Genomic DNA, 18,443 nt, shown 5'->3' on the forward strand with positions numbered 1-18,443 from the left:
TCTTGGCGAGAAGGCGCTACCTCTGTACAAGCTGCTGAAGAAAACAGACAAATTTGTCTGGGACGACGCAGCTGACGCAGCTCTTCGGGGGTTGAAGGAAATACTCACCTCCCCACCTATCTTGGCAGCCCCAGCAGAGTCAGAGCCAATGCTCCTTTATCTGGCAGCTACCAACAAGGTCATCAGCCTCGTCATCGTGGTGGAGCGAAAGGAAGAAGGTCATGAATATGACGTCCAAAGACCTGTCTACTACATTAGCGAGGTGCTGACGGAGTCAAAACAAAGATACCCTCACTTTCAGAAGCTAGCCTATGGTGTAGGATAACGTTGCATAGAAAACAAAAATTTTCCTACCGCGAACACGCAATCCAAGCCAAGATGCAATCTAGAAGACGGTAGCAACGAGGGGGTATCGAGTCTCACCCTTGAAGAGATTCCAAAGCCTACAAGATGAGGCTCTTGTTGCTGCGGTAGATGATCACTTGCCGCTTGCAAAAGCGCGTAGAAGATCTTGATCACGATCGGTTCCGGCGCCACGAACGGGCAGCACCTCCGTACTCGGTCACACGTTCGGTTGTTGATGAAGACGACGTCCACCTCCCCGTTCCAGCGGGCAGCGGAAGTAGTAGCTCCTCTTGAATCCGACAGCACGACGGCGTGGTGTCGGTGGCGGTGTAGAAGTCCGGCGGAGCTTCGCTAAGCTACGCGGGCAATATGAAGTGGAGGAGCAAAGCTAGGGTTTGGGAGGGGGTGGCCGGCCACTCAAGGGGGGCGGCCAAGCTATGGTCTTGGGGTGGCCGGCCCCCTCCCTTGGCTCCTCATTATATAGGTGGATCCCAAGTGTTGGTGTCCAAGTCTTCGAATAAGACCCGAAACCAAAACCTTCCATAGGAGGGGGGAAACCTAGCCCAACTAGGACTCCCACCCAAAGGTGGGATTCCCACCTCCCATGTGGGGGGTGGCCGGCCCCCTATGGTGGAGTCCACTTGGGACTCCACCCCCACTAGGGCTGGCCGGCCATGGAGGTGGAGTCCCTTGTGGACTCCACCTTCCTTGGTGGTTTCTTCCGGACTTTTCTAGAACCTTCTAGAACCTTCCATAGAACCTTCCGCGACATTTTATTTCACATAAAATGACATCCTATATATGAATCTTATTCTCCGGACCATTCCGGAACTCCTCGTGATGTCCGGGATCTCATCCGGGACTCCGAACAAATATTCGAACTCCATTCCATAATTCAAGTGCTACCATTTCAACATCCAACTTTAAGTGTGTCACCCTACGGTTCGAGAACTATGTGGACATGGTTGAGTACTCACTCCGACCAATAACCAATAGCGGGATCTGGAGATCCATAATGGCTCCCACATATTCAACGATGACTTTAGTGATCGAATGAACCATTCACATAAATTACCAATTCCCTTTGTCTCGCGATATTTTACTTGTCCGAGGTTTGATCTTCGGTATCACTCTATACCTTGTTCAACCTCGTCTCCTGACAAGTACTCTTTACTAAATACCGTGGTATGTGGTCTCTTATGAACTCATTCATATGCTTGCAAGACATTAGACGACATTCCACCGAGAGGGCCCAGAGTATATCTATCCGTCATCGGGATGGACAAATCCCACTGTTGATCCATATGCCTCAACTCATACTTTCCGGATACTTAATCCCACCTTTATAGCCACCCATTTACGCAGTGGTGTTTGGTGTAATCAAAGTACCTTTCCGGTATAAGTGATTTACATGATCTCATGGTCATAAGGACTAGGTAACTATGTATCAAAAGCTTATAGCAAGTAACTTAATGACGAGATCTTATGCTACGCTTAATTGGGTGTGTCCATTATATCATTCACACAATGACATAACCTTGTTATTAATAACATCCAATGTTCATGATTATGAAACTAATCATCCATTAATCAACAAGCTAGTTTAAGAGGCATACTAGGGACTTCTTGTTTTCTACATATCACACATGTACTAATGTTTCGGTTAATACAATTATAGCATGATATATAAACATTTATCATAAACATAAAGATATAAATAATAACCACTTTATTATTGCCTCTAGGGCATATCTCCTTCATATGGAGTGTTCCTAGGCAGCCGGAAGCTGAGACACTACTTCCAAGAGCACCCAGTAACAGTTGTGAGCAAGGCTCCGCTGTCAACAATTCTCAACAACGCTGACGCAACAGGACGTACAGCTAAATGGGGCATCGAATTATCCGCCTTCGACATCGCTTACAAGCCTAGGACTGCGGTTAAATCCCAAGTCTTGGCAGATTTCGTCGCAGATTGGACAGAAGCTCCGGATGCAAGTCTGGAGCCGGAACCAGAAACATGGGTCATGCACTTCGATGGATCCAAGCAGCATCAAGGCTCAGGAGCCGGAGTCACCCTGAAGTCCCCTACCGGAGAAGAACCGCGATGTCTCTGCAGATCCACTTCGAAGCTACAAACAACATGGTGGAATACGAGGCTCTACTACACGGTCTGCGCATCGCTAGGGAAATTGGGATCAAGCACATCATATGCTGTGGAGATTCCGACCTAGTGGCACAACAAGTAGCCGGAACCTGGAACGTCAGAAACTCCGTCATGGCGGCCTACAGAGACGAAGTTGATGAGATCGCCAAGTGCTTCCTCGGATACGAAGTCAAGTACGTCAGAAGAGACGATAACACAGCGGCAGACATGCTATCCAAGCTCGGATCCGGCAGGAAGCAAATTCCGCCTGGCATTTTCCTGGAGCATCTCCGGATACCCTCAGTTAAGGGCGCTAACCCGGAAAACCCAGAGGTGGCAGTGTCTCCGGCTAGGGAGGTGATGGCTATCATTCCGGCTTGGACACAGCCTTTCCTGGACTACCTCATCAATCAGAAGTTGCCAGAGGATGAGGTCCTTGCGCGACAGATCGTCAGACGAGCGAGATCCTACACAATTGTTGATGGACAGCTCTACAAACGAAGTGCAGCAGGGGTATTTCTCAAATGCGTCTCCAATCAAGATGGCATTGAAATCCTCAGAGAGATCCACGCAGGGGACTGCGGGCATCATGCCACCCCCCCAGATCGCTCGTTGCAAAAGCTTTTCAGTTAGGTTTCTACTGGCTCACAGCTAAAGAAGATGCTGACAAAATAGTCAAGACCTGCCGAGGTTGTCAGTACTACGCTACTCAACCAAACGCTCCAGCCCAAGAGCGGATGACCAAACCTCTCACCTGGCCATTTGCGATGCAGGGGCTCGATATGGTTGGTAAGTTAAAAAGATCATCTCCTGGCGGTTTTGAATACCTTCTGGTCGCTGTTGACAAATTCAGCAAGTGGATCGAGGCAAAGCCAGTGAGAAAAGCCGATGGTGCTACGGCACTAAAATTCGTCTGCAGCCTCGTGATGAGATTCGGCATCCCACACAGCATAATCACAGATAATGGCACAAACTTCGCTCAAGGAGAATTGAGGGATTATTGCGAGACAGTAGGGATTCGACTGGACCTTGCATCTGTGGCTCATCCACAATCCAACGGTCAGGTTGAAAGGGCTAACGGTCTAATATTATCAGGAATTAAGCCGCGCCTTGAAGAACCGCTGCGACGAGCAGCTGGAGCTTGGGCTGACGAGTTGGAAGCTGTTTTGTGGAGTTTAAGAACTACCCCTAACAGATCAACAGGGTTTACCCCTTTCTTCCTGGTATACGGATCCGAAGCTGTGCTTCCCTCCGACATCATCCACGATTCGCCGCGAGTTTCCGCCTACAATGAAGAAACAGCTGATGAGGCCAGACAGCTATCTGTGGACCTGATCGAGGAAGCTCGGAACTTAGCTGACCAGCGCTCCGCCATCTACCAGCAGAAGCTCCGACGTTATCACAGTCGTCGAGTTCGGAATCGCTCCTTCATGGCAGGAGACCTGGTCCTCCGCCTTCGATAGGTGAAAGACCATAAGTTGTAATCTCCATGGGAAGGACCCTTCGTCGTTAGTAAAGTGCTTCATAACGGGTCGTACTACCTTGCTGATTTCCGCGAGCTGAGGGATAGACCTGCTAATTGGCACCGGAAACGCAAGCGTGAGGATCCGGATGATATCTACGATGAGACAGATCGCCCTTGGAACATCGCACAGCTACGTCCTTTCTACACTTAGCATATTTTTTCCGAGTTACAAACTCTGTAATAGTTATACATGATCAATGAAATAAAGCTTATGGTTCACTCTTTGAGTCTTTTACCTCCTTTACTTGTTCATTTTAGATCGTGTATGTTTTTTCCGACTAAAACCGCAGAGCTGGATGTTTCCGCCTAGGCGTGTATGAAAGTTGTGATTTTTCAAAATCGTCCCTTAGGACGTAAGCTTAAGTTTTCTGGTGGAAATTTTTTTCGTTGCGAACTCGTGGATTCCTGGTAGCGACTTCCGGCACCTAGGCTAGGGGCTTGTTTCCGCGGTTATGGACGGATGCCATTGGGCTTCGTCGCCGCAGGCGAGCGTTTCCGGCCAAAGGTTTTCCGGCTCGTGGAAGGTCAAATGAGTAAGCCGGAAAATTAACAAACCAGCACTTGCTTTCCAACAATAAAACGAAACATGCGCATAATATTAATGGATAGCAGGATAAGTGTTTCCGCCCCATGCATAGTCGTTTCGTTTCCTAGCTACTTAAGAATTTAAAGTTATATTACAAACCCTCGCTGGGGCCAAAATGATGCATTGTTTTTCCCGCAGGAATAAAAGTTTTCACTCCCCCTTGGCCGGAGAAGTCTTGCCCTCTGGATCTTTTTTCTCGGCGTCTTCGGCCGGAGATGACACGTCTTCATCACTTTCTTTTTCTTCATCAGAAGCTGCAGTGCTGGTCTTGGGTTCTTCTTGGGGAGCGTCCTTGGAGCTGGTCCAGGTATATTGGGTTCCGGATTCCGCAGGTCGCGCCTTCGCGTCGAGCTCCTTTTGAAGCTCCGCTTCCAAGGGCTCGTCTGCAGGAAGAACGACCTTGTCGTAGAATTCCTCATGCCGGATCCTGCGCGTGATACGGGTGTCGTAGCCGCTCACTGCATCCAGGAGCGCGTTAACATCCACATCCGTAGGAACGCCCGTGGTCACCTGATCAAGATCAAGATCCGGATTATGTGCTAAGCACATAGTCAAGGCCATTGCAGCTGCGCCTCGAGCTGATGATGCTTGTAGATCCGTCACCAGTTCCGGAAGAACGTCCATCTTTCCAACAAGCTTGCGAACGTTGCAAGTGCGACTCCTCTTGATGGATAAGTTATAGCATATCTTGCGGGAGGCGGAGATGAGATCTTTGCAATCATCGCCTGCAAGTTGAAGAAGGTCATCCCGTGGGAACAAATTCCGGCGCTGTTCCGGATACCCAAGCGGCTCTGCATAAAGATAATCAGGATGTAAGCATGCAATTTGAGCACAAAGTAAAAAGTCGGAGCAAACATTTGGACAAGGTTTCAGCATAGTACCCAAGATGTTCTCGTTGAGCAAGTCCCAGTGATGCTCCGCGGTCTCCATATATTTTCGGAGTCCATTGAGCTCTTTTTGCTGCCTCTTGATGGTCTCGCTGTCGGCATTTTTCTTCAACATCAATTCGCCCTTTTCCCTGATGTGCTCGGAGTTTTTCTCCGCCAGCTGCTTCTCAGCCTGCTCCCTCTTTAGTTCCGCCTCCTTTAGCTTCGTTTCCAAATCTTGGTACGAGGAGCGCAGGTTCTCAAGTTCAGACGAGGCTGTAGCAAGGGAAGAGGATGCGCCTATAATAACATAAGTTAATAGCAAGTTTCAAGTCGGAAAATGAGCTAATGATGAAGAAGGCGGAAACCAACCTTGGGCGTCCGCCAGTTGTTTGTTCAGTTCCGCATTCTCATCCTTCAGAGTCCGGATATTTTCCGCCTGATTCAGAGTAACGCGGCGCTGAAGGGCAATGTTCTTGTACAGCTCATAATGCAGCGCCTGCTGTTCCTGTAAAACATAGACAGAGCAGGAGTAAAAATTCCGCCTGTAACAGTGGTTTCCTCCAAAGCGTTATTGCCGGAACTTTTCCGCCATAATGCTTGGGGGCTACTGATCTAATTTAAAAACCTTCCCGGAAGTAATCTTTCTCTAAGCATCTAAGCGCTAACTATTTTTTGAGTTTCTGCCTACATGCTTGGGGGCTACTGGGGAGTACCTTTTGCTTGCAGATGAGCTTGTCGAAGAACTGGCCGACATTCTTCTTGAAGTCCTGGATTTCCGATGTCGCGGAATCAGGTTTCCCCCAGGCGTTGTTCAGCATGGCGTTGAGTAGATCTTGTTCAAGCTCCCATTTCTCCGCCTCGGACAGCTTGTTGAAAAACTTGGTAGCATATGCCTTGGGGGTGGAAGTGGTGTCAGCTGGATCTCCAAAGTTCTTCGGAAAAACAACGATGTCGCCAGCGCCGTCTCCAGCCTTCTCAGAAGAAGTGACTTCAGCCTCTCCTTGGCCTTGTTCTTCCGCGTCTTCTTGGGCAGGGCCTTTGGCCTTAGGATCTTCTCCGCCCACCTTCTCGCTGCTAACCGGAATTATTTCCGGTGGAGTGTTTGCGGCAGGAGGGGGAGATGGATCAGCCTGAGGAGGAGACGGCCGAGGAGTAGGGTGGGAGGTACTTGGCGGAACTGGAGTAGAAGGACCAATTGCCGGAGACTTTTTCATATATTTTGTGATAGGTTCTTGGCCGGTGGTCCGCGTGGCAGTGGTGCTCGGATTCCTGCAAACAAGTAAAAGGGATCGAATAAGAAATATTTTCGTCAAGATAAAATTGCACCATATTCGGAAACTTACGGGGCGCCGGGGATGATGGGGCGCGTGCGTTGGCCAGCTGTTGAAAGCATCCTCAGGCGCGCACGCTCCGCTTTCCTCGAGTCTAGTGGAGGTGGCTTTGTGGTCTTGGGCTTCTTGGCGGAGGCCTCGCCGCTAGCTCCGGCTTCAGAGCCGGAAGCCTTGGCGCGGGGACGCTTCGTAGGACGAGGGGCCGCCTTGCGGGGTGCCTGTTCCTCTTCCTCCTCATCGTCTTCCGGAACCTCCTCCGCCGCGTCGCCGCTGACAGGGACACGAAGAATGGTGCGGAAGTTTTCCTCCGCCAAAGTGTTGAGCTGGAAGGAATATGAATAAAAGTTAGGGTTAACATCCAAATACTTGTGAAGTTTGAAGCAACGAAAAGAACAAAGCTTACCGGAGGACACTGGTCGTTTGTGTAGATGTCCTTGATCAGTTCCGGGACCTGTTGGCCCCTGGGAATCTTCACCAAAGTCTTGAACCTTCTCTTCAGGGAGTCGGCCGGAAGATCGTGGCGGGTAACCCGGAGGAGATCGTCCGCCCCGGTATAAGCGCACATCAAGCGTGCGTTGTAGCGCAGTGGCTGGATTCTCCGGGAAAACCAGCTAAGGGTGAGCTGGGCTCCGGTCAGTCCATCGTGGACTAGCCAGGAGATTCTCCGCGCTGCCTTCTCCAAGATAGGGGTTTGGGCGAGCGAAGGAACGAAGCTCCAGCTTGCGAGCTCTTCCGGAGGCTCGTTGATGAACTGGGGCAAGCCTTCGTGGACGTCCGGAACTGAAGCGTTCTTCTCATAGAACCATCCGGCGTTCCAGTACCGGACGGATTCGTGCGAGTCGTGGGGAGGATACATGCGGCTAGGGCGGAGCATAAACGTCATACTCCCACAGTTCACCATTGCTTTGTCCTTGGTTTCCTTCTTCACCCGGAAAAAAAACTGCCATAACTTGACATCTGGCCGGATCCCAAGGTGCCCTTCGCAAAGAGTTACGAAGTTGGACAGGAGGAGATATGAGTTTGGGCAGATGTTGTGGGGCTGGAGCCCGTATGTGTTGAGGACGGAGAGAAAAAACTCCGAGCAGGGAAGTGAAAGTCCGCGTTCCACCCAAGCCTTGGTCATAACGATTTCTCCGGCTTCGGGCTTGGGGACGTCGGAATCACGTGTGAAGCTCCAGTGAGTGGAGATCATGCCCTCGTTCTGGAGCTCTCTAAGCTCCACATCAGTAGTTGCGCAGGGCCACCACTGACCCCGCTCTCCTTCCCGGATCCGGGCCTTGGACGTCCTCTTGTTTTCCACTTCCTGAACCTTGGCTGCCATCCTAGCTTGCCCCTCGAGTTCTTCTTGAAGCTCTTGGAGGGAGGGGATCCGGCCTGGAGCGGTGCTGGAAGATGCGGAAAACGGTTGAGCTAGTCTAATGTCGGAAACATATGGTGGCAGGAATGATATGGGATCCGGGCATATTGGTTCTATTGGATTGGGATCCAGGCTACTCGGAGAGCTACCAGTACAATGCGATGAATCGAGTGGCATGCTTCCGGCTGCGCCCATACAAATTGTTTGAGTACCCGGATCACTTAGTCTATCTTCTACACTAAGTCTATCTTCTACGAGGCCGGCGCACTTACCGCTAATGGCGCGGTGGCTCGACGGAGCTCCGGTGAAGACGAGGTCGCCGGACTTGAAGTAAACCGCCCCGCGTGACCACGAATCGGTGGCGGGGAGAAATTCCCGTTCAACCGAAGGGATCTTGGCACGAGGGGAGGCTTGGATTGGCGGCGCGCGGAGCTCACCGTGGCGAAGTTCGCCGGAGTCGAGATCTATCGGGCGGCGCGGCGCGAGGAGGAAGACGAAGTGGTGAGAAGAGGTGAAAGAATGAAAATTTACCGAGCCGCGGGGTATTTATAGGCCGCACGCGGAGATTCGGGATTCGGATCCGACGGTGGAAACGGAACGGTCACACCGTTGGATGGATGACACGTGTTTTAGGTCAACTGCGGTAAAACGACGTGGAGGTAACTTAACCATGCACTCCCGAAAATTCCGGCTAAAGATTTGCATCTGCGAAAATTTAGCGCGGGAAATGAGGAGGTTGTGCGCGGGAAAATCGGAGCTTCCGTTGTTCTGCGTGATCTGAAGATGAAGGATTTCCGAGTGAATGAACCCGGAACCAAGTAAGAAGTTTTGAAGCTCTTCAAGATTCTCTTCGTTTCCGAGCTGTATGAAGTCGGAGGAATGATGAATCTCGGAGAACTTCGGGGGCTACTGTTGTGGGTATACTTTATGGGTATATCGACGGCATGGCTTAGATCCGGCAAGCCCGGGTGGCCCATAGTTGGTGGTGAGGCATGTGGCCCATCGGGCGGCCCAGTTGCTGTAGATCATGAAGGATGAAGTCCAGCCCAGGAGCGAGGAGCCGGATCCTAACCGACCTACGAAGGAGGCCGGATCCGTGGAGGCCCATGAAGTATCCGGATCCAGCCTGGCCTAGAAGGAAGGCGGATCCTTGACGTACACGGCAAGACATTGTACCGTAGTTAGGCAACTTGTATTCCGGCTAGGACTCTCCGTGTAAACCCTAGATCCGTGCGCCTTTATAAGCCGGATCCCGGGAGCCCTAGAGGCACAACCACAACTCATTGTAACAACGCGAAAGCGCCCAGATAATTCCAGACAAGCAGCAGTAGGCCCTGTCATCGTGCAGGTGTTCCGAAGCTGGGTAACTCGCGTACCATCGTCCCGTGTGCACTCCGCCCTATGGCCCCTACTTCTTCTCCCCCTCGTGAGGATCCCTCCTCCGAGGTACCGTCGAATAGGCAACGACACCGCCTGCAGCTCCGGGTCGTCCTCCTCCTCCTGGTGTTGGGGCTGCGGCTGGGGCTGGTGCTGGGGCTGGGGCTCGTTGGTGTAGAGGCCGTCGGGGCGGCTGCCAGCCTGCCTTGCAGGTGTGCGCGGCTGCGCGCGAGGCCGCGCCGTCGCGGACGTGAAGCACGTGTGCCGGCGCGCATCGTGCTCCACCTCGAACCACAAGTCCCAGTTGGGACTTGCGTCGCCGTACGCGAGGTCCTCCTGGAGGTCTGCCGGCAGCTGCGCGCGGCGCCTCCGGATCTCCGCGACGCGGGCGCGGCCGAAGCCCGGGATGGGCGGCACCGGATCCCGATCTGGGCTCAGGTGCCAGCCGTGGGGGAGGTGCACGTCCCCCCACGGCATTCGGACACCGGCGTCCCAGAACATCTGCGCCACCGCAACGGTGACGTAGATCCGGTCGCGTCTGGGAGGAGCCGGCGGCCCCATGGCGAACGCCGCTGGGGCGACTGGCCGGCTGCTGCCGGCCTCGTGGTCGTTCGCGGACGGGCGGAACTTGCGCTTCGGGGCCATGGCGGCACGGAAGCTCTAGCCCGCGCGTGCGTGTTGCCGGAGTGGAGAGTGGGGACTGGTTAGGGACAGTTCCCCTCCCCCAGTCCATATTTAATAGGACTGGGGCACCGACAGCTGGGCCAGCCACGCGGACCAGGCGGACACGCGAGGACGCCGCGTGCCATCCGCGGCCACGCAAACCCGGCCCAGATTTGGGCCGGTTTGCGTCGTTCCGGACGCCGCGGCCGTCCTCTTATGCGGTGCATCCTCGCGTTGAGCCGCATTTTTGTCCGGCAGGACCCATCCGGATATGCGGACACGGGATGGGTCGCCGCGTTGAAGATGTTGGAGATGCCCTAAGAGCGGCAATCGTGGAGGTCCGAGTCGGACCGGTCCGCGTTGAAGATGTTGGAGATGCCCTAAGAGCGGCAATCGTGGAGGTCCGAGTCGGACTGGTCAATCCTGAAGGACTGCCACGTCGCCTGCCTCACCAACATTTCTCTCGTTGACCCGATGAGCGCTCGCGGCCCAGGCGTCGTGGTCACCCATACTTTGTTATTTCCTCAGGTACATGTAACCCCTCAAACGTTATGATAATTCATGATAATGACAGCCAATTTCATTGGGTTATATGTGAAAAAAACCCTTTAGTGATGCATAAAGAATATTGGATGGATTGAGTATTAGTACCATGCATCAATGTAAACATATTCATTGCGATATTAGTAATTCATGAAAATTTCTATGTACTCATGGTTTCATCTAGCTATATATGAAGAAAATGTTTGATGCTTGAAGCATATTGGATGGATTAATTTGGGATAAATTCCATATCATCAAAATATGTTTTGAGATCATTGACCTCAAAAGATGAATATATTGTGATTGAGAAGAACCAAGTGATGGGAACTTTGAGGCATCAAATTGATTTCAACGAGTAAATAAAAAATGTGGCCGAGATAAAGTTTATGTGAAGATCAAAATATGACCATGTTTACTTCATCGATGTCATTAAAAAGTGATTGTTATTGGGCTTATGAGTTGAGCCGTGAGGTCAACATCTTGGGAGTACATGAGAAGATAGAGTTCAATATATGGGTTCAAGATCTCGAGGGATTATCATTGATCACTTGTCGTAAAGGGATTATGAGGTGGTTCGTTGTCTAGGTGTGTATAGCTTGTTGTTAGCTTCAAAATGAGCCTAATTGTTTTTATGAAAAAGATACTTCCTCTAATTCATAATAAGTGTTGAAGATTTAGTTCTAAGCTAGTACAACTTGTGTACTAAGTTTTTGACACATATTATGGATCGGATAGAGTAGTTTATATAAGAAAATTATATTTTTGTAACCATTGTTATGTAGTTATAGAGCTCCGACTTAGGAGTTAGCCCGTAAGTTGTCCTCCGAATCACTCAGAAATGCACCTTGTCCAGATTTATCTCGGGGGCTATCGATTTTACCGAGAAAATGTCACTAATAGGCACAACGACTAATTTTTTAAGCTTAGATATAAGTATCCATCTTGGTAACTTGGAGGAGGGTTACAGGGTGCTATAGGAGTCATTTTTTACCCTCCTCCATTGCTAACACCCCACCCAGAAAAAAAAACCCATCTCTAATTGATCTATTGTATGAGTTGCATCTTGTGTGAGATGCGAGAGAAGAATTTGAGCAAAATGTATTTTTTGGTTGCGTTGGTCTCAGCACTCCACATGGATTGGTTTGGGTACTATATGACCACCACCTTCTAAAGGGTTTGGTGTTGTTGGGTTGGTGATTTATTAAAGGAGCTTGTGCGGGCAATTTTTGATGTAGTTTGTGGAGATTGCACTTTCCAGGTGGAGGAAGAAGATCCACAGGAGGGAGATGCGAGAGAGAGAGAGAGAGGGAGAGATTAGTAATTTAATGATACATATGTTTACTGTTTTCTGTAAAAATCTAAATAAATTTAAAATGTTTGATTTTTAGAAAAGAAAAATGTACACTTGTCCACGGACCAAGGAAGTATAGTTTAAGAATTAGCAAATCCTCTTTTCTGAACTCTTTTTTTAGATGCTTTTCTTAACTCTCTGAAGGCACATGACCAAGTAATTCCCTGAAATTGAAAATACGCAGGGATTTTTTTTTTCGGAAGTCTAAATCTGAACTCTGAAGAGAACCAACCTGAGGTTGGGTTTGGCATATGTGTCTTATAAAGACGGAATATTCATTCAGTGAAAGGTGACGTTTTTTTCATCGACAGCGAGCCGCCTGTGATGACTTCATCAATTTTAAGATGCAATCCACCGGCTCAGTTTTCTAAAGATGCTCATAGAGGTAGAGCGTGGTGTGTATCATAGTGGTGAGTGGCTCGTGTTTGTGAGCTTCTACCGTTTGTACTGTGTTAAAAAAAAATCTGAACCCTGAAACATAGCAGCAAAGCGTATCAGCCAGACGCGCCGCGAAATCGCGCACGAGCGCCGCAATACTAATCTCCTAGATGGACACCGGCGAGCAAGCGGCGGAGGAGTCATCGGCAAATCGCCGGGAGCGCCTCCTCGCCCTTCGCTCCGCCGCCGCCGCCGCCGGTTCCTCCTCCTCCTCCTCGCCATCTGCCGCGCCGCCTCCCCTGCAGCCGCCGGCCTGGGATCTCCCGGAGCCCGACCTGACGCCCTCCTCCGCCCCGCGCCCGCCCGCGCGGTTCGGCTTCTACACCAACCCCGGCGCGGCCTTCTCCTCCGCCGCCGCCCCGAACAAGCGCAAGAGTCCCGACACCCTGCTGGGTCCCTCTCCCGCTCCAGCTCCGCCTCACGGTCGGTACCTTACCCTACTAGGGTATATTCCTCCTCTTTCTTCTCTTCCTGATGCTTATTTGCATATGGTGCTTCTAGGTTAAACCTAGATGTTCTAGACTTCTAGGTTAGTTGCTTGTGTAAGATTCGCATTTGTAGGATTTGGATATAGTTCTCATAATTTTAACACTTCCATTGATCTATACAACTGAGTTTTTCCTGGGATTTGCCTAACTGCAACAAAATCATGGTACGAAAATTGAATTCTATTCGATAAACAAGCCTTCTAGGAAGTATGTGGATGCTAACTCTAATGGATAATGGGAATATTGGTGAACTGAAGAATCTTAGATGATCCTTTTAGGTTGGAGAGAATAGTTCTGAACAATTTACATCACCAATCATAGCATCAAAGAGGGGTCATCGTCAACTATTGTACACTCTAAATATTGGGGTGAAAACTGGCTAGTAAAAGAGTTGGGCTGTTTAGTGCTTACTTCTGACTATATTGGTGCTGCAATAAACCCCATTTCCTGTTTTGGCGTTTTGCATATCCTGCAAAATGTGAAAATTAGTATCAGGTTTTCACACTTTATTTTATTGGGTTGATCATAGCTGAATGGCCTGGATAGACGGATACCGGCTTGAAATTGTACATTGAGCTGGGTCTCTTCTTGAAATTTTCAGTTTACTTGCAGGATGCCATGAATAAATAATGTTACAAAATTTGCATCCTGATCATCGGTCTCACTTTGCTTATCTAGGTAGATCTGGTAACTATGGTAACAACTATCCTCCACACCAGCACCATATGGCCCCATCCCAGATGGAACCGGCTCCACCAGGGACTGGTCCATGGAGAAGTCCTATGCAGTTCCAGACTCCAATGTCAGAATATGGAGCACCTCCTGGTCCTCCACCTCACTGGAACCCACATTCTACTTCTCCAGCTCAAGATTATTATCCACGTTCGCCCAACTTTGGGTTCAGAGGCTCTAATGTTGGCCGAGGGGGCAACCCGATGAATTATGGACCAAGAGGTAGCCCGGTGAATTATGGACCAAGAGGTAGCCCGATGAACTATACACCAAGAGGTAGCCCAATGAATGAACCAAGAGGTAGCCCGATGAATTATGGACCAAGAGGTGGCCCGATGAATTATGGACCAAGAGGTAGCCCATGCTCATCTTCCGGACAAGGCAGGGGCGAGAACTACTACAGCGGCCCAGGCTCAAGAGGAAGAGGGGGAAGGGGTGGCTCGGGTTTTCAGAACCATTCTGGAGGGCAAGGGCAGATGAACTACTACTACAAGTCCATGGTTGATGATCCTTGGAAGAACTTGCGACCTATTGTTGGCAGCATACTACCTACTGGTGGTGGTGGTGCCAAGCCCTGGCATCAAGAACCATTTCGTACAAAGATAGATAATAAACCTGATCAAGGTCCAGTTATATCAACGAATAAACCTGATCAATGCCAAGTTATATCAACGTCAACATCAGAATTGAGTCTGGCAGAATACCTTGACTTGTCTTTCAATGAGGTTTCTAATGAGACGTGAGCTCATGTTCTGGGGTTCTTTTTAGCATAAACTATTTTATGATTAGGATTGCTGTTGTTCACAGCATATATTTGTCTCTTTCTAATTTATTTTTCCTATGTAATACTGCTTTCTTTGGACTAGATGCATGTCAAGCGCAATATTTGTTGTACTGTGTATGAACTTATATGGCCATGTTGTACCTTGATTTAGGATTATGTAAGGCACTACAAATGGGAAATCATTTGGACGCACCATTTTAGCTTGTGTTATCTACCATTCACGGTGTATTTTCATATCAGCAAAAGGTAAACTTTTGATATCATGGAGACAGGTGCTAAGTTGCACGCTCCAAAACCATTTGCAAATGTACGTAAATTATAACTCGAAAATTCATGTGTCTGGGAAATAGACAGCTGCAACGAGGGAAGTAACAAAACGAAGACGAAGTTTAGTACTGTAGCATATACGGGGTTTGTATTGTGCATCATGGCCTTGTCAGTCTTTTGTCCATCTTTGATAGTACAAAATCAGCAGCTGAGTGCTTTTATGAGAAGGTTTTGCTGAGGAATTGATGTTTTGTCTACTGATATTTTTTTTTTTTTGGTTTATCCTAAATTATGGCTACCTGATGTTGCTTCCCTCTTCATGAATTGGTTGCATGTTGTGCAGTTTTGGCTAACATGTATTGCTCATTACGGCAGCATGTGAATATCTAATGCAGCCGGCATGTTGAAAATCTGTTAAAATTGCTGAACTGCTGGTTGAGAATCTAATGAAGGCTAACATGTCCAAATTCCAAACTGAACAATGATCCTTCGATGAAATATTTTACGACAGCACACATGTGGTTATGTTTTCAGTAAGAAAAAAAATGTAGTATGTTTACAGTGATCAGCTCACTCAGCTGATACATAAGTTTTGTGCTGACTCAGTAGTGCTGGCAGGAGGGGACATTCAGATTGAGAAGTGAACATGTGCCAGATTGTTCCACAACTCAACTTCGACAATTGCTTACTCTAATGCACATCTACTTCACAACAGTCAGCACCTCTAGAGTTTGCTTCCCTGGAATAGAAAAGAAAACGAGAATCAAACATTCTTAACCTAGCAGAGTAACAAAGTTGGTGCAAACACAGGAGGTTCGGAGGGAACACCACAGGTCTCAGTCCTATAGTCCATCTTTGGCATTTAATCACTTCAGGTGTTAATTATGTTAACTGAGAAAAGATAACAATGAGTGAACACAAATGGTGAGGGGTGTTATTCAAACATCTCCCAGTATTTCTCTATAAAACATTGGTCTCTTACATTTCGAGTGGTCGAAGAGGTGCAAACGAGGAGACAATAGCACGTTTAGAACAGTACAATGAAAAATGAAGATGCAACAGGGTGAAGCTTAGCCTCATACGGTGACTGTGACAGCTTCGTCCAATGCGACGACTCCAGGGAGTTGCTTTCCTTCCAACAACTCCAAGCTAGCACCACCTCCCGTTGAGATGTGGCTCATAACATCAGCCACTCCCACCTTCTCAACAGCCGCAACGGAGTCTCCACCTCCAATAATAGTTGTGACACCCTTTTTGCTAAGCTCGGCCAACTTCTTTGCAACAGCCTACATGAAAGATATCACAGATTCACAGTCAAGTTTCTTTCTGTGCAAATTGTTCCACAGTAAAGCTGGATGAATGTACTGCACAGGGCATTACCTCAGTTCCAACTGCAAACTTGTCAAATTCAAAAACACCCATTGGTCCATTCCAAATGATTGTCTGTGTTGTGTCCAGGGCATCATTGAATGTTTTGACTGAATCTGGGCCAATGTCCAGCCCCATCCAACCATCAGGAATTGCAGATGCTGCAACAGTCTACAGAAAAGAATCATGTTAAGTACTGATAAAGTGATAATTATCTTCACGGATCCGTGAACTGCTTCAACTTGACTAGGAAAGGTCTACAGATAATTATCTCCAGTGAAGGGCAAAAAAAGTGCAACATACCTGGCTGTTAGCATCAGGAGCAAACTTATCAGCAATGACAACATCAGATGGCAACAAAAGGGAGACACCCTTCGCTTTTGCCTTTGCCAGGAGAGTTGTTGCCAGCTCAAGTTTATCTTCCTCAACCAAGGAAGAACCCACAGAGAGTCCCTGTGCCTTGTAAAATGTGAAGATCATACCACCACCCAAAAGAAGGATATCACACTTCTCCAACAGGGATTCAATAACCCCAATCTTGGATGACACCTTTGAACCACCCACGATGGCAGCAAATGGGCGCTTAGGGTTTGAAACAGCTCCATCAAGGTAGTCAAGTTCCTGCAATTAAAATACCGGTCTATAACTTAGGACACAGTTTGGAAGCAACGGAAGGACAAAATAAGACTTTAAATCTTCTGTTGTAGGCCTTTTTTTTTTTCTTTTGTTGTGTGGTGCACTGTGTTAATAGAATTCAAGTATCAAACTTCTAATGTAAAAATAAAAGTAGTAACCTTCTGCAAAAGGAATCCTGCAACAGAAGGCTTCAAGAACTTGGTAACTCCCTCAGTGGATGCATGTGCTCTGTGGGCTGTTCCGAATGCATCGTTCACGTAAAGATCTGCTAGTGCAGCGAGCTTCTTTGCAAACTCGGGCTCATTCTTCTCCTCTTCCTTGTAGAACCTGACGTTCTCGAGGAGCAAAACAGCACCGTTTGGCAGGGCAGCCACCAATTTCTCAACCTCCGGGCCAATAACATCATCTGCTTTTGTCACCTAAATCATGAATAACAAGGTGTTTAATCAAAACAATCACCTCAGCACATATGCTCAATTAGAAGTATTGATGGTGTAAGATAAAGCTTACCGTAATGCCAAGAAGCTCGGATAATCTTGGCACAAGGGGAGCCAAGCTAAACTTAGGAGTAACACCCTTAGGGCGACCCTGCAAATCCATGGAGAAACAAGGTTAATGGCATGAGCAATCATAAACAGCTACGTGTGAAACTAGTATTGAATTATCCTTTATAAAAGAGTTGCTAGGAAAAAAAAATGGATTTCAATGTGTCACACTTGATAATCAAAAGAAAATTCAGTGCTAGAGTAGTGATGCAGAATAATGATTTGGCTCAGCAGCTAAAAACATTCTATGGTTATTAGTTATAAACGAGGATGGCTTAATAGATTAGACAAAGATTTGTATTCAGATTGGTTTCATTATCAAGTAATGGAACCGGGGATCACCCCCTGTTTTTCAAAAAAAATACTCTGTATTTAGTAATTCTCTGGCAACGATGATCAGTTATTTTAGGACAGGTTAATAAAGAGCTAGCGTTTAGTGCTTATATATCATACAGTAAATCTTGACAACACTAACATTTTGCAGGTCCTGGATTCCTACATTGCATACATGAGGCCGAGATGGCCGATTTCTGGTAAAGGGACAGAGATGGGAGGCTTACCAAGTGGCTGGAGAGGATGACCTTGGCGCCCTTCTCGAGGAGGTACTTGATGGTGGGGATGGCGGCGCGGATACGGGTGTCGTCGGTGATGTTCTGGCTGTCGTCGAGCGGCACGTTGAGGTCGGCCCGCACGAGCACGCGCTTCCCCTCGAGCTCGGCGGCGCCGAGGTCGCCCACGCTCTTCTTGGCCATGGTGGCGACGGCGCGGGTCCCGCGCGCGGACGACGCTGCGCGGCAGCGCGAGGCGACGTGGATCGCGAGGCGCGGGTCGGCGCCGGCGGCGCCGCTGGCCGCGAACGCCAGCGACCGCGCCGGCTGGCACCCGGCCGCGAGCCCCGCGCGTCGGAGCGGCGCCGCGGTGGACGCGGCGCGGCGGGCGACGAGGGCGGCGGGCGGCGCGGCAGTGGACGCCATTGGGGCTGGGATTGGGGAGGAGACTGGGGTGCTGGAGAGGAGGTGGGAGAGGGGGTGGGGGTGGTAAAGAAAGGGTCTTTGTGGACGGGAGGGAGGGGGGCGGGATTTGCTTATCGCTGGC

At 49.1% G+C, this 18,443-nt stretch overlaps 2 protein-coding genes across 2 annotated transcripts; one reads left to right on the forward strand and one right to left on the reverse strand.

Moving 5' to 3' along the window:
- Nucleotides 1–12,550: 12,550 nt before the first annotated feature.
- LOC127327356 (uncharacterized) lies at nt 12,551–14,749 on the forward strand. The gene is made up of 2 exons (XM_051354131.2): nt 12,551–12,951; nt 13,695–14,749. The coding sequence occupies exons 1-2, from the start codon at nt 12,639–12,641 to the stop codon at nt 14,489–14,491; spliced, it is 1,110 nt and encodes a 369-aa protein (XP_051210091.1). The 5' UTR covers nt 12,551–12,638; the 3' UTR covers nt 14,492–14,749.
- A 517-nt stretch (nt 14,750–15,266) lies between these two features.
- On the reverse strand, nt 15,267–18,337 carry LOC127327354 (phosphoglycerate kinase, chloroplastic). The gene is made up of 7 exons (XM_051354130.1): nt 17,909–18,337; nt 17,314–17,391; nt 16,962–17,222; nt 16,471–16,788; nt 16,180–16,338; nt 15,882–16,085; nt 15,267–15,538 (listed from the first exon to the last, which is right to left on the reverse strand). The coding sequence occupies exons 1-7, from the start codon at nt 18,320–18,322 to the stop codon at nt 15,524–15,526; spliced, it is 1,449 nt and encodes a 482-aa protein (XP_051210090.1). The 5' UTR covers nt 18,323–18,337; the 3' UTR covers nt 15,267–15,523.
- Nucleotides 18,338–18,443: the final 106 nt, after the last annotated feature.

Source organism: Lolium perenne, chromosome 1 (genome assembly GCF_019359855.2).
Source record: "Lolium perenne isolate Kyuss_39 chromosome 1, Kyuss_2.0, whole genome shotgun sequence".
Classification (NCBI taxonomy): Eukaryota; Viridiplantae; Streptophyta; class Magnoliopsida; order Poales; family Poaceae; genus Lolium; species Lolium perenne.